Genomic DNA, 28,000 nt, shown 5'->3' on the forward strand with positions numbered 1-28,000 from the left:
CCCCTTCCCCTTCCCCTCCCAGAAAAGGCTGGGACCCGGCACCCGGGCTGTCTCTCGGCCGCTGCGGGTACAGAGTCCAGACCGCTTCCAGGGCGGTGCGTACGGCGCCTGCGCGCGATCCCACTTAAAGGAGGGTGTGGGAGGGAGGGGGCGATGTCCCAGGGGGATTGAGGCGGGGGTTCGAGATATTGGAGGTCAGGAGAAGGGATGAGAGTAAAGATGAAAAATGGAGGAAGGGAGCAGCAATAGGGAGGAGTCCAGAGGTGATAAAGGGGCGCCGGAGGGTGGGTTGTTGGGGTGATCCATTGGAATGGGGGAGCCTTAAAAAGTGCAGGAGGGGGCCTGGGCTGGCTGGAGGACAGGGAGGAGGGGACTTGAGGGAACAGCGTGGTGTTTAAATAGGCAATAATTGGCAGGCCGGGAGCGGAGGAAGGGAACATTCTGAGGGCTAGCCTGGGCAGGGGCCGCGGAACCTGAACCCCCGCCCTCGAAGCGCCGTAGCTTGGCTCCTCTCCCATGCCTTGTCTTTGGCAGCCTTGTCTTCCTCCTCCATTCCTTCCCCTCTCTCCCTCCCACCCCTCTATGTAGGAATCTCACATTCCTTACATCCCTGCCCTGGGTTTGCAGCCGGTCCCTCTTCACAGGCTTCACACACCGGAAAGCCTTCTCCAAGCCAGAACGCAGAGGAAATTGAGGACTGGGAAGGAGGGAGCTGGAGAAGGAGCAGAAAGCTGAGAGGGGTGAGAGTGTTTCGCTTGAGGGACTGACAGGCATCTTCATTCAGAAACTGACTTCGTTCCATCTAGTAGCAAATGCAGCTGTTAATGAGACCACTGAACCACTGTTCTTGGGGACTGGACTGTGATAGTCTAATCCCTTCCCGTACAGGTGGTTTTAGTCTGACAATAGAGCAAGAAGCTGATATTGTTGCAGGCTGCTAGTTTTCCCCAGATAGGGATGGTAGGGAATCTGAGTGATGCAATAATGTTACTGCCCTGTGTGTCCAGCCGACTTTGTGGCTGCACCTGGATAGAAAAGAAGAAACAAGCCTCTTTCAAGTATTTCCTCATGGACCCTCGGAACTCTAAATTTATTTTGCATTCTATTGCTACAAATACCTCATGGTGTTTGTACGAATAGTGGTATGAATAGCAGTATTCAGTATGCTTTCATAGTTATTATGTCATTTGATTTTCCTGGACAATGTGTAAGATAGATAAGTCAGTTATCATTTTCCCTGCTTGACAGGTGAAGAAACTGAAAACTGCAGAAGGGATACATGGCTTGTTAAAAGTCGGACAGCTGGCAGAGCAGGGACCAGAATCCAGGTCTCCTGACTCCAGGTGCCCCTTTGTGTTGAAAAACCCTGTTTTGTTCTGGTCAAGAGAGTTGTGAGAGGAGATATTTTTTCCCAGGATGGACAGCTGTTAGCCTGGAACTTGTCTCTAAAAGACTGAACATAACACTGATTCCTGGAAGCTTTTCTTGGGGTTCAGGGGTGGACACCAGACTGTTGGGAAATACAGTATTGTCAAAATGGAAGAAGCATTGTATGCCCCTCTGTATTATGGATGGGAGAGACCTATCAACTCCCCGCTACTGCCCCCAACTACAGGGAGGAGAAAGTGGACCTGGCCTGGTACCTTTATCCTCTGATTAGTTTTCAAATACTGCACTAACATGTTATGGCTGCTGAGCATAGTAAACTAATGAGCCCATGTACCAGACTCCGGATGAGGTGGTCTCTGTTTTACCAATAAAAATTGTAATCCTTCCTAACATAGTCCTTAATATTGATCGATGTGAAGGTGAGGAAAGGAATTTGAGTAGTTTCTGTTCTGCCTCTGAAGCTTTGTCTCCCTCTACTTGGTTTCATCCTTTTAGTAATGAGAGTTTGGTCTTCCCAGTTGTCTGTCCTGGAGTAATTTCCTGATTGACTGCCTCTTCATTTTTTTAAAAAAAAGCCTGATCCCTTCAGGAATATTTCCGGACTTGAAAGTAGAATTACACCTACACCAATATTCTTGAGTATCTTCTCCTTGTGAAACAGTATTTTCTGAGTGGACAGTAGGACAGAATTCTTTTTATATGAAATACTTTATGTGAAAGCACTTTGGAAACATTAAAGCACCATCCTGTGCATGTAAGGCATCATAGCTCTCTGTGTTATGTAGCCACAGCTTTGGATTCGCTGGCATTCCTTGCAGTTGTATGCACTGAATAAAAGAATCTTTTCTGTCTCAAACAGCTCCTCTTGCCTGCCTTGCTTCTTGTCCCTTTCTGTCCCCACCTCAGCTGTGTTTGAATCCCTTGGCCCGGGTGTGTGATTCCCTAGCAGATGACCTCACTCCTTACAGAGTAGCCTGTGTGCCTAACCCTGAAACCTGTAGCTCTCAGTGGAGTTGTCTTGTCCTCCTCAACCAACCGTCAGATCCAAGTCTGTCTAGTTTCACTGCCAAGTGCAGGTAGTGCTCCTGACTCACCTTTTTCTTCCTTGTTCCTATTAATAGAGTGCTCCCGATTGTGACATCACATCCATCCCCTTGGCGATGGAGCTTGTTACTAGGAGGGAAGACTCAGTCGGAGAATAGCCAACAAGATGGGTTACTGGGAGCGTCTCCTGAGTGGCACTGAGTGGAGGCATCAGGGGGTCGGAGCCTTGTGAACAGGGAACCTGCCCCCCAACACTTGGAAGGTAAAAAGCATTGATTCAGAACCCCCTTCTGGGCTTCAACCCTCTTCTCTGCTAATCTGGATCCCTTCTGCTCTTGAAAACCTGATTCTCAAAACTCTTTTATGCATAAACTTTTCTGTGATTAACCCACGTCAGTCTGTTCTTCATTGTATACTTATGTCTTACATGAACTATTAACTTTCACTTGTTGATAAATTGTTAAATTTTACTATTTTCATATGTTTTATATCTTGTGTACTCACTCATTGAATTCAAGCCTGCACATTTGTCTGAGGACAAGGATTGTGCTTGCTGTTTCTTTTACATGTCTGTTACATGAAGATGAGATTGGGGTAGCCACACAAATAGTGCTTGGTGCTGATGACCAAGGTGGTGGTGGGGGGGGTGGGGTCCTTGCTGATCTTTGAGGCCTGGTGGGCCTCACTCGAGGTGTTAGAGTTGTTAGTTGGGAGTTTTTGAAGGATTGTGTGACCTCTGGATGCTTTTTTATTTATTTATTTTTTAAAAATATTTGTTTATTTGGGTGTGCCGAATCTTAGTTGCAGTATGTGGGATCTAGTTCCCAGACCAGGTATTGAACTCAGGGCCCCTGCTTCGGGAGCATGGAGTCTTAGCCACTGGACCACCAAGGAAGTCCCCCTCTGGATTGTCTTTCAAATTTAACCAATTAAAGTGTGCTGAAGAAGCCTGACTTAAAAAATCCCCTGTGCTAAATCTAGTCTGGATCACAGAATTCTGGAATTAAATGGAACCTTAGAGGCAGTGAGGAAACTGAGTTCTAAGAGCTCAGTTCTGTGAGAGAGGGAGTGACTTCACTTTAAGGATTCTATTGCATAGATGAAAAAGACCACTTTCTTTCATTTAGAAAGTCAGGAGAGTTGCCTAAAGAGAGCAAGGTCAAAAAGGCCCTCTCATAAAGCCAAGGCACCTTTTATAATATAATTACCCCTAATTTAGCCTATTTTTGTACTTATGTAGAACTTGTATTGTCGTGCATGCATCATTTCATGTGGAGTAAAGGGAACTGAGGCCCAGAGAGGCAAAGTCAGTTGCCCAAGGTTACGCACTGCTCGATAATAGAGCTAGAGAGCCACTCAGGTTTCTAGATTGTCAACTCAGTTTTCTTTTTCCACATCTCTTTGTTTATTGGGAGACAGGGAGATAAGGTGAAATGTTTTAGGGACTCCCATGAGGCACCCTTCACCAGCTACTTTCTTCACTAGGCTGAAATTCCTAGGAGTCACCTGTTTCATTACAGTGGGGCAGGTTATGGGGCCCTTTGCCTTAATGTCTGGTGATTTGTAGTAATTGGTGCTGGAGAGTTCTCAGCCCTCTATACCTGTATTGTATTCAGGGCATGGATGAGAGAGAAGGAGTAGAAGGAGATCATAGCACATATGCTTGGATTTTACCAGTCTGTTTTTGCCAAGCATTGGTGACAGCATACCCAGTTACTCTAAAATGGGAATAGTTGCACTAACGTTTGTGCATGTGAATGTGCGTGGTTTGCACATCGGTACATGGGTTCAAGAAACCCTGATAAGGGAGGGTAAATGTTCAGGCTCTTTTAGAAACAATCTGTTTTGAATTCCTAGCTCTCTCTGGGAGTAGACCAGTGAAAACAATTGCACCAGTAAGTTACAAGGGTATAGGGAGTGGTCTAGTAAAGTTCTCAAGTTTTTATTTATTTATTTGAAATTAATTAATTAGTTTACTTATTTTTGGCTGCACTGTGCCTTCACTCCTGTTGGTGGGCTTTCTCCAGCTGTGGGGAGTGGGGGCTACTCTCTGTGTGGTGCACAGGCTTCTCATTGCAGTGGCTTCTCTTGTTGCAGAGCACATGCTCTGGCCCATGGGCTCAGTGGTTGTGGCACACAAGCTTAGTTGCTCCGAGGCCTGTGGAATTTTCCTGAACCAGGATCATCAAACCTGTGTCCCCTGCATTACAAGGAGGATTCTCGACCATTGGACCACCAGGGAAGTTGTCACATTTTTATAATAATCCTGACCAGAAATGTAGAGACATCCCAGTGTAACAGTGAGGAAGTGCAGCCTCATAATTACCTGCTTTGGTTCTGGCCCGCTGGGAATGCAGTTTTCAGTTTGGGTTCAGAATGTTCAAACTGGGTAAGTTGGCAGAACTCCTATAAGCCTGAAGGGACACTTCAGTGTTAATTTAGTTCAACTCCCCAGCTTACGTGAAACCTTCCAAGGCCTTTTCCTGTTGTACAGCTCAAGGAGGAGATCTAGGAAACTGTGCTTCCAGTGGCTGTGGTCACTGGCTGTGATTCTTGCGGTCTCTGTGGTTTCAGTTTTTTTAAGGCTTCTGTCGCTAGGGCAGTAAGCAATCGAGAACCCACCGCTGTGATAGTCCCACAGTAATGTTGAGAGTCCTAGAGAGAGAAGGACTAGTCACAGAGCCTAGCCTGTCAGCCTGACTGTCTACCCAGGGGCCAGGTGAGACAGGGCAAGGAGCTGGCTTCCGAGGCTGTATATAACCACTTCCTTCAGCATCTTTCCCATAGACAACAAATCAGAAATACCCTAGTCAGAACGAAATCTAAATTTCCCCTTAATTCTTGAGGTCGCACCTCTGAAAGAATAGAGTTAGAAGAAGCTGCATCTCCAAGCTGATAACGTGGAGGTTTCGATTCAGAAAGAACAATGCCCAGCATCTTTGCTGAGTTCTGTAAACCTTGACTTTATGGTGGGAACCTTGTAACTCCTAAGCCTGGCTGGTGGCTTCTTACACCCCCTGACCATCCCTGTAACAACTGAGGCAAATTCTCTGCTGTTTCTTTTGGGGATGTGGAATCCCATGAGACCCCACTAAGATCAGTTTTCAGAATCTGTAGTCTTCCTTCAGATAGCATTTTATTTTAAATATTTATTTGGCTGCACCAGGTCTCAGTTGTGGCATGCAGAATCTTCTAGTTGGTCTTTAGTTGTGGCCTGTGAGATCTAGTTCCCCAACCAGGAATCGAACACAGGTCCTCTGCATTGGGAGCACGAAGTCTTAACCACTGGACCACCAGGGAAGTCCCAGGACTGTTTTGAAATTAAAACACAAGTGAAGCATACTACAGACTCTCAGCCTGCTTTCTACATTGCTCCATAGCAACAAGAGAGAGAAGGGTATTGTTTTAATTTTTGCCCCTTGCTCTAAGGTAACTGATTTTTTTTTAATTAAGTCTTGCAGAAATATGTTCTGTAGATCAAAATTATAATCTCAGTACATTTTTAAAATGTGTACCCAATATATTCCACTTAAAAAAAGAAGTTTTTATATAAATGGGACCACCACTATATGTACTGTTTTTGCAGCTTGCATTTTTCAGTTTGAGAGGCAGTTTAGCATGGCAGTTGCAATTAAAGGCTTGAGCCCTGGGGCCAGTCTGCCTGGTTTGGGATCTGCCTCCACCACCGGAAAGCTTTTTTTAAAAAATGTTTATGCATTTATTTGGCTGTGCTGTGTCGTAGTTGTAGTTGTGCTGCACAGGATCTTTTGTTAATAGTTGCGGCATGCAAACTCTTAGTTTTACCATGGAGATCTAGTTTTCTTACCAGAGGTCGAACCCCAGCCCACTGCGTTGGGAGCAGGAGGTCTTAGCCCCTGGACCACCAGAGAAGTCCCTAGAGAAGCTTTTTAACCTTTGTGCATCTCTTTCCCGTCTGTAAAAGGCAGATCACGGTCATGCTGACCTCACAGAGTAACTCACGGTTATTGTAAAAATCAGTTGAGTTCATATGCCAGAAATGCTTAGAATTGTGCCTAGCATGTAGAAATACTCAATAAATAATGATTATTATTTGGTTGTACAAGTAAAACATCATTGTAAAAAAAAAAAGGAGGAAAAAACTAATAAAGCAAAACTCTGAGTACTAATTATGTGGGGAATATAGTCAATATCTTATAACTCTAAATGGAGTAGAACTTTCAGAAATTGTGAATCACTGTGTTGTACACCTGTCACTTATATTGAACATCAACTATACTTCAATTAAAAAAAAAAGTATGGAGGAAAAAAAGTAAAAGTGCTAAATGTCTATACTTAGGGACAGCTTCTCTTATATGCTTTTAGATGCTCTCTAGCATAAGTGTGGACACACATAAAATTTTTTTAATGAAAATGGCACTGTAGAATATATACTATGGATAAATGTTATTTTACTTATATAAATAATGAATAAATTTGAATAACCTAAATAAACAAATATTATTAAAAATATCTAAGTCATATTAATGCTACATTGTATCCCATTTTAAGGATGTAAGGAATTCTACTGTATGTTTGTGTCACTTCTGATTTTTTTGTATTATTATAAACAATACTTAGATAAACAACCTGGTATATTGTTTTGTTCACTGTGTAATTATTTCCTTAGGCTAAGTTACTGAAATTAGGATTGCTAGATAAAAGGTATATATTGTTTTAGGATATTGACTGACTTTTTTGGTATGATTCACCTTGATTAACTTTTTCTTGCAAGAGAACATTTTTTCCAGACCTTGCTATAGTATACAGTGTGTGTGTGTGTATATATATATATATATATATACATATATATAGTATACAGCGTGTGTGTGTGTATATATATATACATATATATAGTGTACAGCATATGTGTGTTGTATATGTTACACGCTATAAATGACACATATAGTATATGTGACATTGAGTGTTTTGGACATGTTTTTTCATTTAACCTTAATACTTTCACAGTTTAGGATAATTAATAAAAGTATTTCTTTATGTGACTATTGAGTACACACGCAAAGAGAAAATCTTTTTCAAAGATTGAAAGGGATAACTGAGGAAATTAAAAATTTCCCCCGTTCCTGTTCCTTAATGACCCTTCTTCAGCAGCAGCCACTTATTGGCCATTTCTGGAGAGTTTCGTGTATATGAAAGCATATTCATATGCATTCATAATACATACGCACACATATGTATTGTATTTTGTGCTTATTTTGGCACATTTCCACGTACTATTATATACCTTAGTTTTTTTCTTTTAGCAGTATATCTTGGAAAACTTCATACCTGGTACATTTTAAGGCAGTAATAATTTTTTTTCCTCTGATTAATAGCTATTATAGAGAAACCTGATTACACTTTGTTTATTTAATTGAGGTAGATATTGTCAGAAGCTTCTTTGGTGGCTCGGATGGTGAAGAATCCACCTGCAATGCAGGAGATCTGGGTTCGATCTCTGGGTCAGGAAGATAGATCCCCTGGAGAAGGAAATGGCTATCCACGCCAGTATTCTTGCTTGGAGAATTCCATGGACAGAGGAGCTTGGTGGGCTATAGTCCATGGGGGTTGCAAAGAGTTGGACACAACTGAGCGACTAACACTTTCACTTCATTTTCAAATATTGTAAAGTCAGGGGTTCAACAGCTGAATTAGGGGTGTTGGGTGATATTTCTGCTATCATGTAGAGGCTCTCAGGTAGCACCTAGCCATAATTCAGAATAGCACAAACCAGTGTCAGGTTGCGTTAACTAACTGAAGTAGAGAGGAAATGTGATAATAGTTCCTTGTGTCCTTAGAGGTCGGTCTGCAGGTAAAGCTCCCAGTACCTGTTTTAGAAGGACATAGATACTCTAGATGCTATGGGAAAGCTGAGTCTAGGCTAGATACTCCTCTTCTGTGCTGCTGCTGCTCTCTATCTTGACCTTTCCCAGGACTGTCTAAGCTCAGGGTGACTGACTCTTGGATACCATGGAGAGGATTCCAGCCCTGGTGTGTTAAACCAGATGGTCTCTTATGGTCCATTCCAACTCTAAAGGCAAAAATAAGACTGTCTTAACCAGGTGAATGGGGAAAACTATTTAAACAGATCTATATTCAAGTTTGTGTCCTACTTTTTAAATCTATTATTGGGTTGGCCAAAAAGTTTGAGTTTTTCCATAAGATATTACAAAAACCTGAACAAACTTTTTGGCCAACCCAATATATCATGTTATATCGTATATTCCTCATAAACATCATTTAAAATACACATGCTCAGGCTTCCCTGGTGGTCCAGTGGTTAAGAATCTGCCTGCCGACGCAGGGGACATGTGTTTGATGTGCTGAAGCTGAAGCTCTGATACTTTGGCCACCTTATGCGAAGAGCTGACTCATTGGAAAAGACCCTGATGCTGGAGCTGATTCATTGGAAAAGACCCTGATGCTGGGAAGATTGAAGGCAGGAGGAGAAGGGGACGACAGAGGATGTGATGGTTGAATGCTATCACCAATTCCACAGACATGAGTGTGAACAAGCTCCGGGAGATGGTGAAGGACAGGGAAGCCTGTCTGAGTCAGACACAACTGAGTGACCGAACAGTAGCAGCTGGGAAGATCCTGAAGACTCCAGGCTACTCCTGAGCCGGTGCTCCAGAGCCCACAAGGTGCAACCACGGAAGCCCTCGTGCCTAGAGATTGCTCTGCAACAAGAGAAGCCGCCACAGTGAGAAGCCAAGAGTAGCAACCAAGAGAGTAGCCCGCACTCAGTGCAGCTAGAGAAAGCCTGTGCACAGCAGCGAAGACCCAGCGCAGCCAACAGTAAACAAATAGATGTTTAAAAAAAATAGATGTGCTAGATATGCTCTTCCATCAGGTGGGCTTATATTACCATGACTAAGTGTAGCTATACTTTACTGTTCACTTAAATGAACGTGATTATCTGATTTTTAAAAGTTCATTAGTGTGATTTTTGAAAACCTGTCTGGACCTCTTTCAGTACCATTCTTCTTTCCTGCTTTTTTTTTAAGCTTTAATTTAAAAAAAATTTTTTATTTATTTTGACTGCACTTGGTCTTCATTGCTGCACTCAGGCTTTCTCTTATTGCAGTGAGTGAAGACAACTGTTCATTGCGTTGCACAGACCTCTCATTGCAATGGCTTCTCTTGTCTTAGAACGCAGGCTCTAGGGCATTGGGGCTTTAGTAGTTATGGGGCACTGGCTTAGTTGCCTCATGGCATGTGGGAGCTTCTCACAGGGATCAAACCTGTGTCCCCTGGATTGTCATGTGGATTCCTAACCACTGGACCACCAGGGAAGTCTGTCTGCTTTCCTGCTTTAAAGATGTCCCTCTTCCTATTTAACATATTTCCTGGTTTCCATCCTACCTTTCCCTCAGTGACCAGATTCTCATCTTTTCTTTTCTTTCTTCATTAGAGCTTTCCTTTCAGTACACACACATCCTCAAATCTTCCTTAGCATAAGGAAAAAACACCCCTCCCCGCCCCCTTCCTCAGCCTCCTGTGGTCCTCTCTCCCTTTCTTCCTTGGAAGTCAAGCTTTCGGCAGTTTCCCTCCGTCCCCATCTCTCTGTCTCACCTGTTCACTGTGAGCCACCGCAGTCTGGCTCCCACTCTCAATGCTGCCCTGGCCGCAGTGCCACCCAGCGCCATGTAGCCCCCTCTGCTGTGGGCGTCCACAGTCCCATGTCTTGGCAGTTTCTGCTTTTTTTAGTCCAACTTGTGTTTGCAGGTTTTGACACTTCTTTTTCCTCTAAACATTCCACTTCCTTAATTTGTGTGTGTGTGGTAAAAACACATAACACAAAATTCCCATCTTAACCATTTTTGAGCATACAGTTCAATAATGTTAAGTATATTCACATTGTTGTGAAACAGATCTCTGGAACATTCTCATCTTGTAAAACGGAAACTCTACTCATGAAACAAGAATTCCTCTTTCCTTCCTCCTCGACACACCCCCAACTCCCTTAACTTCTGTGACTCTCTTCTCTCCAGGATTTTCTCTTATCTGGGGCCAATCTTTTTCAGTCTCTCTCTCTTTTTTTTTCAGGCTCCTTCCCTGCCCTCCTTTTAAATGTCATTATTAAAGTATTTTCACACACTGTTGGTGGTGTTGTAAATTGAAAGGGCCTTTCCAGAGTATGGTATGGAAGTGTCTAGAAAACAAATAGCAAGCCCACCATTCAGCCCAGCAATTCCAGCTCTCAGTATCCATCCTAGGAGAGAGATTTGTTCTCATGCTCCAAAAAAATCATGTTACAGGGGTGTTAATTGGAACATAATTTGTTTCAGGGGAAAAATTGGCAATCAGGCAAACCTCAGTCCTGAAAGGAATGGCAAAACACATTGTAATCAAGGCTTAGACTGGTGGCTTGAACATTCTCAACCACTAGAATATAAACTCCCTGGGAGCAGGGCTTCCTTCATACATGATTCTATGGGACTTCTCTGGTCCAGTGGTTAAGACTCTGAGCTTCCACTGCAGGGGGCATGGGTTGATCCCTGGTTGGGAAAATTAAGATTCTGCATGCTGTACAGTGTGGGCAAAAAAAAAAAAATCTAGGTATAGCAAAGGAGGGCAGGGCAATTGAAAGAAGGAATGTTCACCAAGCAATGGATGGGGAGAAGAAGGTGGGAAGAGTGGCTTTATTCTTTTAAAATGAGCATAAAGTCATATATTCTACTTGTGAAAAAAGGAAAACTAAAAAATAAAGCAAAGAATCAGTGCTTCCTAGTGTTCTATAGACTTCAGAACCATCCTCATTATCTGGTTTCATTCTGTGTACTTCCCTTGTGACCTTTCAAAACCCGTCAGCTATTACCTTCAGGATTTCTGCTTGGAATCTGAAACTCTACACGTCCAAGACTAGGATCATTACTTTTTACCCCATCCTGATCTTTTTCAAAGTTTCTTATTTTGGTAAATAAGAATTCACCACTAATTATCCAAGGCAGAAACAAACGAGTAACCTTTTTATTACTTCCTGAACTAATATAAATCCCCTCTTTAAAAATTTTTGTTTATTCATTTTATTATTGTTATTTTTGGCTACACCATGCAGTTTGCAGGATCCTAGTTCTCCTAAGTGGAGGCGTGGGAGTTCCAACAACCACTGGCCTGCGTGATTCCTGATTCCTTCTCTTAAATGCCTTGGTTTGAATGTTTATACTTTTTTTAATCTTAATTTTTACAATAAACTCCTACAAAGATCTTATTTCTCTGATATTCCCTATCCCCTATATTTTTTGCATGGTTGCCAGAATCTGCCAGTCTAAAATAGAAAGCTGGTCATGTCAATTTCTTAAAGATCCTTCAGGTGTACACACACTTAAAGAATCTCCCCCACAACATTCTTATTGATTACATAGGAAAAAATAATAACTCTCAGAGTAGACAAACCTGACAGATAGCACTTAACCAAAGGATCAAAGCTGGTACCACCAGGAACAGTACAGATCCACATTATGTGCTCCTGATATGATGCATTGAGAACACAATGCTACTTTGTGGTATTTTTGCCTAAGATGAAACCTGAATTTACTTATTTATTTTAAATATTTATCTATTTATTTGGCTGTGCCAGGTCTTAGTTGCAGGATGCAAAATCTTTAGTTGTGGCATTCAGAGTCTTAGTTGCTGCATCTGGGATCTAGTTCCCTGATCATGGATCAAACCTGGGCCCCCTGCATTGGGAGCTTGGAATCTTAGCCACTGGACTGCCAAGGAAGTCCCAAAACCTGAATTTAATCACGAGGAAACAACAGACAAATGAGAGACATTCTCATATAACTGGTGTGTATTCTTATTTATTTACTGGCTGTGCTGGGCTTTCTTTCGTTGCAGTGATTGGGGGCTGCTCCCCAGTTGCGGCGCATGGGCTTTGCCACTGTGCCGGCTTCTCTTATTGTAGAGCGTAGGCTCTTGACATGTGGGCTTCAGTAGTTGCAGCATGCGGGCTCGGTAATTGTGGCACACGGGCCTGGTTGCTCTGTGGCATGTGGGATCTTTCTGCACCAGGGATCAGACCCGTGTCCCCTGCGTTGGCAGGTGGGTTTTTATCCACTGTGTCACCAGGGAAGTCCAGTGTGCATTCTTAAAAAATGTCAAATTTATAAAAAACGAAAAGGATTTAGTAACTTTTTCAGTCATAGGATTAAAGAAGTTTGACAACTCAGTGCATAATATAATTCAACATAATCTTGAATGTTCTTTTGCTCAAGGAGATTATTGGGACAACTAGCAAAACTGGAAAAGTGGTTTGTAAATATATTACATCAATGTTAATTTCCTGATTTTTATAATTTTACTACAATATAAAAATGTTCTTTTTAGGAAGCATCAAGTCTACAGTTTACTTTTAAAAGTTCAAAAAGTTTTGATATATATATAGCAGTTATAAATGTAGTTAAATGTAAACATTTAAGGAGTCTGGATGAAGGATATATGGGATCTTTGGAAGTCTGAAATCGTCAAAATAAAAAAAAAAAAGTGTAAATTTATGTCAACAAAAATCCTTCAGGCACTCCCATAACTTTCAGGTTTATTCTAACCCTACTATAGTATTCTAGGGTCTTCATTACTCTTAATTTAAACCATCCCTCTTTAAGCTCCTAATGCTATATGCTGTCTCTTTGCTGTTGTTTGAACCAGGATTCTTTTGGTTGGAAGATACAGAAGCCCATCTCAAAGTAGCTTAAATAAAAAGAGGATACACAGGATGTCTCACAGAAACCAAAGTTAGGAAGGCAGCTGGATCTTGGGAACACACCTGGCACTCTGATCTCAGGACTTTGCTGCTCTCATCCAGGCCTTTCTCACTGTGTCCATCTCAGTCTTTTCTTTCCCTCTGTAGATTTGTCTTCCTCAGTGAACATGGCACGCAGAGAAAGAGCAACTCATCTTGCTTGATGTCCTCTTGCTTGATGTCAAGTTCAAATTCTCAGAGATACGATATGTTGGCCCTGATTGGGTTGCATGCTCACCCTTGGCCCAGTCAGCTGCAGTACTGGTGGGGCAGCTTCTCTGGGAGCCGTGTGGATGAGAGAGAGGGAGTAGAGTTCGTAGAGCGAACAGTGCCATGGTGTGCACTGCAGCCGTCAGTAACGCAGGGCCACAGAAGACGACCCTGCACTGTGCGCTTGGCTCTCCACCACCATCCTCATTGCTCAGCGAGTCACAACAAGGAGAATCACAAGGGGCCTTGGTTCTGGGTCTTACATTTCACTTTATGATGTCTTTATTTTTTTATTTTTAAATATTTATTTATTTGGTGGCACCATCTTAGTTGCAGCAGGCAGGATCTTTGGTAGGGGCATATGGGATCTAGTTCCCTGACCGGGGGTTGAACCCAAGCTTCCTGCACTGGGAGGATTGAATCTTAGCAACTAGGCCACCAGGGAAGTCCCTATGATGTCTTTAATATCACCTTTCATGTACTCACTCTGATCCATTACTGTTGATGGATTATTCAAAAGAATGTTGACATAGGAACAGAAGGTCAGAGGTCTGAGGAGAGACAAATATATGGCTATCCCCACTTTTTTTTTAACTGTTTATTTATATTAGAGTATAGTTGATTAATGATATTGTGATAGTTTCAGGTGCACAGCAAAGGTACTCAGTCATATGTATACATGTATCCAATCTCCCCCAAAACTCCGCTCCCATCCAGGCTGCCATGTAACATTGAGCAGAGTTCCCTGTGCTATACAGGTCCTTGCTGGTTATCCTTCTTAAATATAGCAGTGTGTACATGTTGATTCCACACTCCCTAGCTTTCCCTTCCTTCCATCCTTTCCCTTGACAACCATAAGTTCATCCTTTAAGTCTGTGAGTCTATTTCCATTTTGTAAATAAGTTCATTTGTATCATTTCTTTTTAGATTCCGCATATAAGGAATGTCATGCGGTATTTCTCCTTCTCTGACTTCACTCAGTATGACAGTCTCTAGTTCATCCATGTTGCTGCAAATGACATTGTTTCCCTTCTTTATGGCTGAGTGATATTCCATTGAGTATATGTATCACATCCTCTTTATCTCTTCCTCTGTCAGTGGATATTTAGGTTGCTTCCATGGGTTGGCTATTGTAAGCAGTGCTGCAGTGAACACTGAGGTGCATGTATCCTTTCAGACCATGCTTTTCTCTGGGTATATGCCCAGGAGTGGGATTGCAGGGTCATGTAGTAGCTCTGTTTTTAGTGGAATTTTTTTAATACTCTTCTTTAAAAATTTTTCTTTATTTTTGGCTGTGCTAGGTCTTTGTTGCTATGAGAGCTTTTCTCTAGTTTCATTGAGCAGGGGCTACTCTCTAGTTGAGATGCTCAGGCCTCTCATTGCAGTGGTTTCTCTTGTTGCAAAGCATGGGCTCTAGGGGCACAAGCTTCAGCAGTTTTGGCATGGGGGCTCGGTAGTTGCAGAACACAGGCTCAGTAGTTGTGGCACATGGGCTTGCTCTAAGGCATGTGGGATCTTCCTGGATCAGGGATCAAACCCATGTCTCCTGCATAGGCAAGGCACGTGTATTCTTTACCACTGAGCCACCATGGAAGCCCTATTTTTAGTTTTTTAAAGAGCCTTTATATACTATTCTCCACAGTGGCTGTACCAATTTACATTCCCACCAACAGTGTGGGAGGGTTCCCTTCTCCATGGATATCCCCATCTCAGAGGAAGATAGCCAGACCAAGGTAGTTTAGAGTGACAATTTCAGAGGCATTGTTAGTAAGCCCAAGGCCCTGAATGTAGATCCTAGAAATGGAGGAACAGGAATGCAGAGAAATGGTGGTGATGGAGGTCAGTGTAATTGTAGCAATGTCATGGGGTATCATTCATTGTTCCTATATAAAATGGGTAAAGAAAGCTGAGTGGTTCCAAAGTGAGCCTTGTGATTTGTTATCTCCATTAGCCTAGTATATTAGTTAGGATCTTGTCTGATTAAAGAGACAAAATCCCAGCACAAACCAGCCTAAACATAATAGGGAATTTACTGGCTCATGTAACTTATGTTCAGAAAGTGATTGTGGCTTCAAACATGGCTGAATTTAGGCCCTCAAATGATTTCATCTAAATTTTATTTCTCAGCTCTGCTTTCTTTATTGTAGTGTTTTTTTTTTTTTTGGCTGAGCTCTGTGGCATGTGGGATTTTAGTTGCCCAACCAGGGATTGAACCTGTGCCCCCTGCAGTGTGCAGAGCCCTAACCACTGAACCACCAGGGAATTCCCAATTATGGTGTCATTCTATAAGTAGTCTCTCCTCATTAATGGCAGGGCTGGTCACTGACCACTCTGAGTTGTACATCCTACCAGCTATACAAACTCCTTAAGAGTCCCAGGCATTTCTCTTATTGTCCTGGGTTGGGTCACATGTCCATTAGGAACCAGGATATGATTCCTAAAGGAAAACTGTGATGCTGTTTACAGAAAATGGGATGGTAGGTAGGCAGAAATACATGTCCACTATACTCTGTTTGCTAGGAAGCTCCTAGTTAAAGCAACATTTAGTCACACCAATATTTTATATTTTGTTAAGAACTATAGCTTGGTGTTAAACTGGATGTAACTTACGAGTTCCTACTCTTAAGGAATTTTTAATCAAGTAGTAGAAATTAGATGTGTACGTAAATAGGGAATTAAACTACCACACAGTTGCACTCATCTCACACGCTAGCAAAGTAATGCTCAAAATTCTCCAAGCCAGGTGTCAACAGTACGTGAACTGTGAACTTCCAGATGTTCAAGCTGGATTTAGAAAAGGCAGAGGAACCAGAGATCAAATTGCCAACATCCGTTGGATCATGGAAAAAGCAAGAGAGTTCCAGAAAAACATCTACTTCTGCTTTCTTGACTATGCCAAAGCCTTTGACTGTATGGATCACATCACAACAAACTGGAAAATTCTTAAAGAGATGGGAATACCAGACCACCTGACCTGCCTCCTGAGAAATCTGTATGCAGGTCAAGAAGCAACAGTTAGAACTGGACATGGAACAAAATACTGGTTGCAAATCAGGAAAGGAGTATGTCAAGGCTGTATATTGTCACCCTGGTTATTTAGCTTATATGCAGAGTACATCATGAGAAACGCTGGACTGGATGAAGCACAAGCTGGAATCAAGATTGCCAGAAATATCAATAACCTCAGATACACAGATGACACCACCCTTATGGCAGAAAGTGAAGAAACACTAAAGAGCCTCTTGATGAAAGTGAAAGAGGAGAGTGAAGAAGTTGGCTTAAAACTCAACATTCAGAAAACTAAGATCATGGCATCTGGTCCCATCACTTCATGGCAAATAGATGGGGAAACAGTGACAGACTTTATTTTGGGGGGCTCCAAAATCACTGCAGATGGTGACTGCAGCCATGAAATTAAAAGATGCTTGCTCCTTGGAAGAAAAGTTATGACCAACCTAGACAGCATATTAAAAAGCAGAGACATTACTTTGCCAACAAAGGTCCATCTGGTCAAAGCTATGGTTTTTCCAGTAGTCACGTATGGATGTGACAGTTGGACTATGAAGAAAGCTGAGCGCCAAAGAATCGACGCTTTTGAGCTGTGATGTTGGAGAAGACTCTTGAGAGTCCCTTGGACTGCAAGGAGATCTAACCAGTCCATCCTAAAGGAAATCAGTCCTGAATATTCACTGGACGGACTGATGTTAAAGCTGAAACTCCAATCCACCTGATGTGAAGAACTGACTCATTTGAAAAGACCCTGATGTTGGGAAAGATTGAAGGTGGGAGGAGGAGGGGATGACAGGATGAGATGGTTGGATAGCGTCACTGACTCAACTGGACATGAGTTTGACTAAACTCCGGGAGTTGATCATGGACAGGAAGGCCTGGCCTGCTGTAGTCCATGGGGTCTCAAAGAGTTGGACACGACTGAGTGACTGAACTGTACTGAACTCCCTGGCCATCCAGTGGTTAGGGCCCCTGGTGAGGAACTAAGATGCCACATGGCACAGTCAAAAAAAAAAGTTTACATAAATAATGGTTACTCTTGTGTACTGAGTGCCTAGTATGTGCCAGCAAACACCATGCTAAATGTTCTTTGTGCATTGTTTCTTGGTTATACCCATTTCATCTATTTAAAAAGCCATTTAGGCTTAGGAAGTGTACATGGCCTGGCCAAGGTCACACAGCTAATGAATAGTAGAACTAGGGATGTAAATCCAATCAGTTTTAACTCAGTCTAGTGCTGTACTTTAGTTTGTACTTGACCTAGCACGGCCTCTCTGTGTCCATTCCATTCCCTACCCTTTTATTTTCAATTTTTGTTTGTTTGTTTATATTTGAGCCACACAGCTTCAGGGATCTTGCTTCCCCGACCTGGGATCAAACCTGGGCCACCACAGTGAAAACGCCAAGTCCTACCACTGGACTGTCAGGGAAATCCCCCATTCCCCATTCTTGTAAATTGAACAGCATAATTGTAAATTTCTCAAAACTTCATGATTGACATAGCTCATATTTTTCAGGACATCACAGTTTGATGGGGTCTGCAGATTGTCTACCCTTACACCAGGTGCCCCTCCTTGCTCCAAGCAGCCCACTGGTTGGATGTCCATTGGGGAGTTTCAGTTACTGTTGAGTGACGTCTTATTTGGGGCTTCCCTGGTGGCTCAGTGGTAAAGAATCTGCCTGCAATGCAGGAGACACAGTTTGATCCCTGGGTCAGGAAGATCCCCTAGGAGAAGGAAATGGCAACCCACTCCAGTATTCTTGCCTGGGAAAAAAAAAATCCCATGAACAGAGCCTTGTGGGCTACAGTCCATGACCTAGCAACTGAACATGCACACACAATGTCTTATTTAGGTTTGATCTTTAGGAGCCGAAGGAAGGGGTGTGGCAGCCTAGCTGCTCTTTGAGTGTTGTTTCTTGAACTTCCCTCCCATCACCATCACCTAAATTCAGACTCTCACCATTTCTCTCCTGCCTAGATATTTCTTCCTGTCTCTAATCTCAGCCCCGTTTACAGAGTGATTCTAAAAGAGAACTTTTATCATCGTTCCTTTTAAAGTCTTTCATTGGTCCCTGTAGCCTTCAAGGTGAAGTCCCAATTCCTTTTGTAAGACTCCCCATGGCCTGGCCCTTGCTTGCCTTTCTAGCTTTGTATTTTGATACTCCCTCTCTTGCACCCTTCAGATCAGCCTTTTTCTGAATCACTTATAGTTCCCTGAACTCATATATCTCCTCTTACTTCTGGGCCTTTTAATACACTATCTCATATGCCTAAAACCCTAATGTCCCACCCTGCTCAGGCTCCCCCACTCTCCCCACCCCTCACCCCATCCCCCACCCCTGCAACCTAGCTAACTACTTGTTTGTCCTGCTAGTGTTCTGGAAAACTCCTCAGCCTCCCTCTCCTTTCAGCCTGCGTTAGGTATCCAAATTTCTTGCTATCATAATGCCCTGTGCTTAACCTGAGAGCATTTATCATTTCATAATTTAAGTGTATGTTTATATAAAATTCTTTAATTCTCCCATTAGAATTAAATTTCTTGAGTCAGCTTCCCCTACTGCCCCACAAATGACTGGCATGTAGTAAGCTCTCAATAAATATTTTTTGGACAAATGAATGGGTTGTGGCAGTGAGATAAAGTTGGCACATATCTGTATTCTTCTGAACTGGCCTCTTTTTCCTCTGTTGTTCCTTCCAGGACCTGGGTTTCAGTGATGAGACATGGGGTATGATGTAACCCGTTTCCAGGGGGATGTTGACGAAGACCTTATCTGTCCTATTTGCAGTGGAGTCTTGGAGGAGCCAGTCCAGGTGAGTCGGGTTGATGGCAGGTTTGGTGAGGCAACAGATGGCAGTGGAGCTAATTAGAAAACATTCTTAGGAAATGCGGCCAATGGGGAAGCCACTGTTGAGGCTCCCACTCCCCACACTCCTGACACACGCAGACTAGAGGTCTGGGGCAAACGAGCAGGGGTGGTGACACCAGGAACGGGGCCTTCCAGAGTCTGTGTAGAGGCGGACACCGCAGAAGTGCAGCTGGTTCCGAGTTTCTTCGGAGGTGAGGTTTTCATGCTGTAAAATGGTCAGCTATTTGTTTCTGTCCTCTTGACAACAGCCTGGTAGCTTCTTTTTCTCTTGAGGGGCTCTAACTAGGTTCCATCTCCCTTTCCACAACTGAACTTCTGGACTCTCCTAGTAAGTTCTCTCTGCATTTTCATGATGCAGTGTCTCAGGTTATCAGCCTGCTGCTGCTAAGTCGCTTCAGTCGTGTCTGACTCTGTGCGACACCATAGACGGCAGCCCACCGGGCTCCCCTGTCCCTGGAATTCTCCAGGCAAGAACACTGGAGTGGGTTGCCATTTCCTTCTCCAATGCGTGAAAGTGAAAAGTGAAAGTGAAGTCGCTCAGTCGTGTCCCACTCTTAGCGACCCCATGGACTGCAGCCCAGCAGGCCCCTCCGTCCATGGGATTTTCCAGGCAAGAGTACTGGAGTGGGGTGCCATTGCCTTCTCCTATCAGCCTGAGGGCCTGCCTACTGTTTAACAGATAGGAAGTGGGGAGCTGTATAAACTGATCTAGTTTCTTCCTGGGATTTATTGGGAGGGGGAGTTTTTAATGCAGCCATGTACTCTGCATTGTGATATGAAAGCTGCCACCTTCACTAGGTCATTTCTTTACCAGCTTTGAGAGACCAAAGATAATTGTGTCTTCCTGGGGCAAGTGTGAGGAGAAACTCATGAGTACCAGGCAAGTATAATGAACAAAGTGAATTCTTAACAGTTGTATTCATGGGACATCATTCTGCATGGTCCTTATTGCCTGTACTCTGTAAATACCAATTAATCCTCTGCCGCTCCTCTGACTAGGTGGAGATAATACCATGTTCCAAACCCAGACACCAGTCAATGAGGGCTGTGGCCCTTCCCCCACTCACTGCTTATACAAGGCTCCCCTTGATGCTTGGAGTTTATTCTTACTCTCCAGTTGTCAGCTACCCAAAGGAACACAGATGACTGAACTGAATGAAAATCAGAATGCATTCCAGTGACAGCAAGCCCTGGCCCTATCGCCTGCCTTTGCAGCCTGCTGCCAGGTGGCGCTAGTGGTAGAGAACCTGCCTACCAGCGCAGGAGACGTAAGAGATGTAGGTTCGATCCCTGGGTCAGGAAGATCCCCTGGAGAGGGAAATGGTAACCCACTCCAGTATTCTTGCCTGGGAAATCCCATGGACACTGAGGAGCCTGGTGGACTACAGTCCATAGGGTTGCAAAGAGTCAGACATGACTGAAGCAACTTAGCACGCACGCATGCCATTAGAAGCAGATTGGCTGGGTGTGGAGCAGGCTCTCCTCGTGGTGTCAAGAGGTCATGGGGTGTGTCAGTTCCCTCTCCACCCTGGCAGGGCCTTGTCTGTTTTCTGGCACCGTCATTTGAGGTGAGTCACGTGTGGAGAAATCAGTGGCAGTTAGTGACTCTCTGAGACAGAAAATCCTCCCCCACCGACTCAGGCTTTACTGTCTGAGGAGCAAGCCAGGTTAATAGACGCATGTCCAAGGACAGAAAACTTCTGCTAGGGATGCTGATTTCCCTACATCATTTTTTTAAAAATAGATAATAAATTCATATGGTTTAGAATTCAAAACAGTAGAAAAAGATGTATGGTGAAAAGTCTTAATTCATCTTTGTCCCAGTCCACCTAATCCCCTCATCAATAGCCATTTCTATTAATTTGCTATCCTTCCAGTGTGTATGGGGGCAGATACAAGCAAGTGTGAATGTACACATATATTTGCCTACCTTTCTTGCACAAAAGTAGCACCTTCTGTATACTTCTGCAGGGGTGGCAGATTTAGATAGAAAGGTCTTGAAAGAGGTTCAACTGAGCTGAGATCGGAACGATAAGGGGCCAGCAAAGGGGAGCAGCAAAAGCAAGAGACAGTAATGACCAGGGTGGGATGAGGAACAGAGAGAATGCCAGAAGGGCCTGAAGTCAGTGCTGGGAGCATGGTGTGAGGAGAGGCACAGGGCCAGATCAAACAGAATTTTTAAGTCCTGGGCAGGAGTTTGGATTTATTTTAGGTGTAATGGGAAACCACTGTAAAATTTTAAACAGGTAAGGAATATGATCCAGTTTGCATTTCTAAATGATCACTCCAGGTGCTGAATGTAGGATGGATTATAAAGGGGCAAGGTGGAAGTAGGAAGACCAGTTAGAAGACATGATAATTTAGATGAGAGGTGATCACTTGAACTGGGTTAGTGGTAGTACAGATGGAGAAAAGTGGACACACTTAGGATTTTTTTAGAGATAGGGTCTAAGATTTTGAAAAGAATCAAATATTATTTGATTCACTTTCAGTGAAAGTGACAGTTGGATTAATGATATTGATAATGACTTCTTTTCTTATGAAGCCTTTGTAACAATCTGAGCATTTTGAAGGCAGAAACTGTCTTACCTTTTTTAATTTAACCACGTAGCAAAATGTTTGCCTCATAAAAAAGCACTCGGCGTCATTCATCCATTCATCAACATCTAGTAAGTACCCGCTCTGTCTGTCCCATGCTGGAGGCCAGAGAATCCTCTCACTTTGCATTATCAAGGAAGTAGGCTGAAATATGATCTTTATGAAACTGAAGAGAATGTGATTCTACAAAAATCTAGACCTGTTTTGGAGCGTAGGCATTGCTCCTTGGGACTCAGGGCAACACCTCAAGGTTGGGCCTCATAACATAAGAACTTGGGGGAGCTCCCTGGTGGTCTAATGGTTAAGGATTTGGCACTTTCACTGTTGTGGCCCAAGTTCAATCCTTTGTTGGGGAACTGAGGTCTCGCAGCCAAAAAAAAATGAACTTTTGCCAGTAAGTCTCTGCCCCCCTCCCCCCAGTTCATCCCTCAGGACCCATATCAAATTCTGTCCTGTCCATAAATACCTGCCCTGATTGACCTAGACTGGAAAGATCTCACCCTCCTCTGGATTTCTTTGGCCAATTATTGTATATTTGTAATCCAGTTGGCATTTAATAATTGACCACCTTATGTCTCGCGCTCACTGCCCTAGAATGTTATTTATAGTTCTTATTGTTATATAACTTTTTACTTGTCTGATGTCACAATCCATTTGGAATCTTGAGCACAGGAAACACATCTGAAGCCTTACCCATCATAGATCTCACTGTTGCCGTGACCCCAGGGACCTCTGGGGCTGGAAGCTGCACAGCGGCTTGATCGGCTTTGCAGAGTTATCATCCCCAGGCTCCTGGCTCCGCTAATTCTCTTGTGTCCCCTTTGCCCTGCTTTCACTTCTTCCAGGCCCCTCACTGTGAGCATGCTTTCTGCAACGCCTGCATCACCCAGTGGTTCTCTCAGCAGCAGACGTGTCCGGTGGACCGGAGCGTTGTAACGGTCGCCCACCTGCGCCCAGTACCTCGGATCATGCGGAACATGCTGTCAAAGCTGCAGATTGCCTGCGACAACGCTGTGTTCGGCTGCAGTGCTATCGTCCGGCTTGACAACCTCATGTCTCACCTCAGTGACTGTGAGCACAACCCCAAACGGCCTGTGACCTGTGAACAGGGCTGCGGGTAAGAGTCCTGCCTTTCTTCTGCCCACAGAGAGGGGCCTTCCCATTTATACCCATCTGTGGACCTCCCACTCCCTGCTGAAGAGGTATCCTGTGTGCATAGGCAAGGAGTGCTCTTGGCCTCCCTGGCTCCTTGCTCCAGGATCTGTTTTGTGCTGCTTTCCGAGCTACAGTCTTTGTCCTCTTGCTTTAGTAAGAGAAGGGAGACCGCTTCAGCAATCTGTGTGATGCCACTAAAGACTGATTTACTTTATTCCTCCCTTTTGTCCAGTACTACTTCTCTTTGTCAGATTCACTGCTCTAATTTCCAGGCCTCTCATGTTACCTCTGGTCCTATTTTGTCTTTCTTTGGGGTGTAAGATATTTGATTAAATACCGATAGCTGGGGCTTTGAATCTAGGGATTCTCAGAAGGAATGAGTCCACAGGCAGAATCTGTAGGAGGAACGCAGAGCCACGTGGGAGATAAAACACTGTCTCGGAGAAGGAAAGAGGCCCAGAGGAAGAAGACAGCAAAAGGATATGGTGGGTGGGGGAGCTGGGGAGAAGGAAGTGAAGGCAGTAAACAAGAGAATGTTAGAAATGAATGAATGTTAGTAATTTCCGGTAGAGAAAAGCCCTCTCAGCAGTTACCTGCCTGTGCCACATATCTCATTGAACGCTCCTGTCGTGTTCTTTTCCCACCCTGGGTGGCAGCCTGGAGATGCCCAAAGATGAGCTGCCAAACCACAACTGTATTAAGCACCTGCGCTCAGTGGTACAGCAGCAGCAGACACGGATTGCAGAGCTGGAAAAGACCTCAGCGGAACACAAACACCAGCTGGCGGAGCAGGTAGGGCCTGGAGAACACAGAGTGTGTGCCTGTGGTTGATAGGCACGGATGTGAGCGGCGGATCTGTGCCTGTGCTTGTGAGCCTGGTTAGTGGATACCCTGCCTATGAATAGCAGCCAATCAGACTGGAGCTCTTCTTGTTCCTCATTATCCCATCAGTGACATTCATATTTACCATTTATCAAATGCCTTCCCTTGGAGGCACTTTGCTAAGCACTGAGGGTACAGCTGGGATTGATACAGTTGTATCCCTGTCTTCATGAACCTTCCAGTCTGGTTGTTCCTCAGACCTCTCGATTTCCTTCATTTTGTCTTTCATCCATTGTCTGTCTTAACCATTATCCCTTGTTCTCCTTCCCTCTGACAGAAGCGAGACATTCAGCTGCTCAAGGCATACATGCGTGCAATTCGCAGTGTCAATCCCAACCTTCAGAACCTGGAAGAGACCATTGAGTACAACGAGATTCTAGAGTGAGTGTCATTCAGGATGTGGAATCCTCGTTCCATGTCCTGACACTGAGCCCTGAGGAGAGAAGAGCAGGGAAGTGGCAGAGGCGGAGGGTAAGAAGAGGGCTGGGCTGGGGCCACTGCTCCTCAGATGATGGGATGAAGAACACGAGGCGGAAGATAAGGGGATCACCTTCAGCCCCAGTACAGGATCTCATATTTTTGGTGGATGGAAGGGAAAGCTTACCCAAGAGTTAGGTGGGTACCCACATGCACAAAACCCTGTGTTAAAAGAGAAAATATTGTCCCTGTCTTCAGGGAGTTTACAATTCAGAGAAGAGAGTGCAAAGATCCAGGAAAGTGATCTAAAATGTGGCAAAAACAAGTGAAGTCTAAGATCCTTTTCAGTTCTGGAGTTCTACATAGTTCATAGACTAAACTGTGAGTCAGTTTATACAGTGCTGCAAGGGACACAGAATAGAGGAATAATTGCTTCATTGGGTATTCATTTTTGTTGAATACTTACTACCTGCCAGGCACCATGTGCTAAGTATTGGAATTTTCAGGAGAAACAACAGGAACCCTACACTTGTGGGGTTTAATCTGGTGAGGAACACGTGCTGACACTCAGATGGGACCACCTAGGGAAAGATCTGGAGTTTCTGAACCAATGATGGAAGGAAAGAAGGAGGAATCAAGTTAGGCTGAGGGCAGAGCAGGCAGTCATTACTATTAGGAGGAAAGCCAGTGCAGAGAAAGGGGCTGACCTTCACTGACCCCCTCCAACTCCCTCCACACAGGTGGGTGAACTCCCTGCAGCCTGCACGAGTGACCCGCTGGGGGGGCATGATCTCCACCCCTGACGCTGTGCTCCAGGCTGTCATCAAGCGCTCCCTGGTGGAGAGTGGCTGTCCTGCCTCTATTGTCAATGAGCTGATTGAAAACGCCCACGAGCGGAGCTGGCCCCAGGGTCTGGCTACGTTAGAGACAAGACAGATGAACCGGCGTTACTATGAGAACTACGTGGCCAAGCGCATCCCTGGCAAGCAGGCTGTTGTCGTGATGGCCTGTGAGAACCAGCACATGGGTGACGACATGGTGCAGGAGCCTGGGCTCGTCATGATCTTTGCGCATGGCGTGGAAGAGATATAGGAGATCTTGACGGGCTCTCTGGAAGAGATGAACATCTGAAGATCCTGTCACTCCAGCAGCAGGGCCCCAAGTCCTCCCCACTTTCCTTAATACCGTGGCTTACCCTGGAGCCACACGTGTCCCAGCTGTGCCACCACTGAAGGGGGCCGCAGGGCACTCTGTTCAGCCTTTCAGGTGGGAAACCCAGATTCCCTTCTTTTGTCTAATTTCTTCCCCCAAGATGTCTGTAAATTTTCCACCTGATTGGGAAAGTCCCCATCTCTATTTCTGTTTTCCTGCCTAGGGTCCCTGGTTCCAGATATTTTCAGAAAGCACAAAGATACTCATTTTTGATAGAGGATCAGGATGGAGTGAGGAATCGCTAACTGTTCCCCTCCTCCAAAACCTGGGAATCCAGATGAGGCAGGTCTGTTGACTCTGAACAGCACTTAGAGGGCAGCTGTGGGGAGCAGACATCCTGAAGACATGGTAGAGTGGAACAAAAGCCTAGAAATAAATAATGAGGCCAGTAGGCCATCGCTGGCAGCCCTTAAGAGAAGACTGGACCTCGGTGCCAAGCAATACCCCCAGGCCACTTAAAGGTGTGGGCTCCTGCCGGGCCTGCGGGTGTACAGCTGGGGATGCCGAATATTTTCAGATGAGCTCTTCTTTCCTACACTTTCTCACGGTTAGGCAACGACAGGGTTGGGGGTGAGGGGTTAGTTTCCTGGGGTGAATGTGCTCAGCAAGAAGCAGGTTGCTGGCTTCTGCTGCAGTTGGGTGGGTGCTGCCTCTGTGGCACGGGCCATAATAGCCCCCTAGACCCCTCGCCAGTCCTGTGATTGTAACTAGTTATTTTGATAACTTTCTTTCACTCTTTCCCTCCCACTTTTTTTTTTTAAGAAAGGCCTTATTATGGCTACCCCACTTTTCTAGCCCAGCCATGTTGTTGGCAATTTAATTTATTTACCTTTTTTTTTTTTTAAGAAAGGAAAAAGAAAAAAAAATTAACAAAACAGAAAACTTTTCTTTTGCTGTTCCTGTTGTGGGGATTTTTGGATAGGGTGGGACAGGGCTGAGGTCTTTTATATTTTTCCTTTTCAGCACAACCTTTGGCTTTAATATAGGAAGGGCCATGGGAGCCCCTGGCTGAACTGAAGCCTGCCCCAAGCCTCCATAACCCGTCTAGGATGAGGCGCTTCCTCTATTCCAGTGACCGTCCAGCATCACTGACTGTGCCCTAGAGAATTGTGCTCCCAGCCTCTCCAGGGTCTCATGGTAAAACTCTGAATTTAATTTTGAAGAAATCCTACCCGCTACCAGCCCTACCCCAACACCCAGTTTCCTTGCAGATAGATAACTGGGTTCTAAGCTTCACCAGGCAAGACGGGATGGAAATCCTGTCACTGAGTACAGGCTGTGCTGTCTCACCCATACCCGCCATGGGCTTCAGCTCCATTTCAAGCTGCCCAGGGCATTCCTTCATCCCTGGGGTGACCAGCAGAGTAAGAGAAGGGGAGGGGTAGTGGGTGTGATTATCTTAATATGCAGGTGAGAGAGGGGCTAGAGGAAGATGGCCATAGGACAGCTTGGACTTTTATCCCAGGCCAGCTTGCTGTAGGTCTGGGTAGTTGGGTCATGGCTGCACTGGGACTGTGGGGACGAGAGGGACACAGCTTGAAGGCGGTGAGGAACAGTCATATGTTCCAGCTCCGGGACGTTGTGCTCAGGAATTTGAAAACGCTGCTATACTTAGTCTGGTTACTACACTTCTTCCACTCCCCTCTGCCCCTGCCTGCCTTACCCAGGCCCATACCCTCCTGTTACCACCTTCACATAGAGCCAGGAAGCTCAGTTAAGGCTCCCCTACCCTTTGCACTAGTGTCTCTGCAGGTCGCTGGTTGTGTTATACATGTGCTGTTTCATGGTATTGACTGCACTAATAATAAATCTTTCACTCGGCTCTCTCAATTCTTAATTCATATCACTCCCCTCCTGGAGGTTCTCCTCTGCTTTGGCCTTTCTCTACCTTAATTCCCTGACTTCTTCCTTGTTCTGTAACTGACTCTTCGTCTTTGGGCTGACCTCTGTTTTAGGAGGATGTCTGTCTGGAAGGAGTGTACGTACCCTCCTATGCCCTTCCCTCCTGTCTCCTGTTCTGTAGAGCTGAAGCACTCTTGCTGGTGATCTGGACTGTGTTATTTTTAGTTTTCCTTTGCTCCAAATCCATGTCTTCCCAAGGTGCTCTGGGATTTGGGGACACTTTCTGTAGGTGATACACAAGTACCTTTCCCCTTGTCCCACAAACACCTTTGCTTTGGAATCTGGATTCTATGGCAGGCAGAGAAACCTCCAGCTAACCAAAAAAAGTAAACATGAGGAAAGGAACCTGGAACGACTGTGCCTGCTGTGATTGTCAAACCCGATAAACCCTTCTGTAGGCATTTGGTGCCACTTTCTCCGTCATGAGAAAAAAAAAAATTGTTTACCATAGTACTGTATTTTAAATTTGTTGAGCATTTGCTGTGCATCTAATATAAATCTAATAGTACTGTAGACACTTTAGAGGGGCAAAAAAAAAAAAGCCTAAGAACA

At 44.4% G+C, this 28,000-nt stretch overlaps 2 protein-coding genes across 2 annotated transcripts in view; one reads left to right on the plus strand and one right to left on the minus strand.

The window, feature by feature from the left end:
* The window catches only part of SLC39A5 (solute carrier family 39 member 5), a 47,095-nt gene that overhangs the window by 11,598 nt on the left and 7,497 nt on the right, over positions 1 to 28,000 (minus strand). The window lies entirely within an intron of this gene.
* On the plus strand, positions 30 to 27,852 carry RNF41 (ring finger protein 41). Its single transcript, XM_068970666.1, has 7 exons — positions 30 to 95; positions 2,511 to 2,695; positions 19,114 to 19,226; positions 22,726 to 22,997; positions 23,692 to 23,827; positions 24,195 to 24,298; positions 25,075 to 27,852. Exons 3-7 carry the CDS (start codon positions 19,137 to 19,139, stop codon positions 25,424 to 25,426), a joined length of 954 nt encoding a protein of 317 aa, XP_068826767.1. The 5' UTR covers positions 30 to 95; positions 2,511 to 2,695; positions 19,114 to 19,136; the 3' UTR covers positions 25,427 to 27,852.

This window comes from Capricornis sumatraensis, chromosome 4, assembly GCF_032405125.1.
Source record: "Capricornis sumatraensis isolate serow.1 chromosome 4, serow.2, whole genome shotgun sequence".
Classification (NCBI taxonomy): Eukaryota; Metazoa; Chordata; class Mammalia; order Artiodactyla; family Bovidae; genus Capricornis; species Capricornis sumatraensis.

Coding starts and splice junctions, on each gene's coding strand:
- RNF41 (XM_068970666.1), top strand. CDS start 19,137: ATGGGGTATGATGTAACCCGTTTCCAGGGGGATGTTGACGAAGACCTT. Junction 19,227..22,725: donor TCTTGGAGGAGCCAGTCCAG/GTGAGTCGGGTT, acceptor CACTTCTTCCAG/GCCCCTCACTGTGAGCATGC. Junction 23,828..24,194: donor AACACCAGCTGGCGGAGCAG/GTAGGGCCTGGA, acceptor TCCCTCTGACAG/AAGCGAGACATTCAGCTGCT.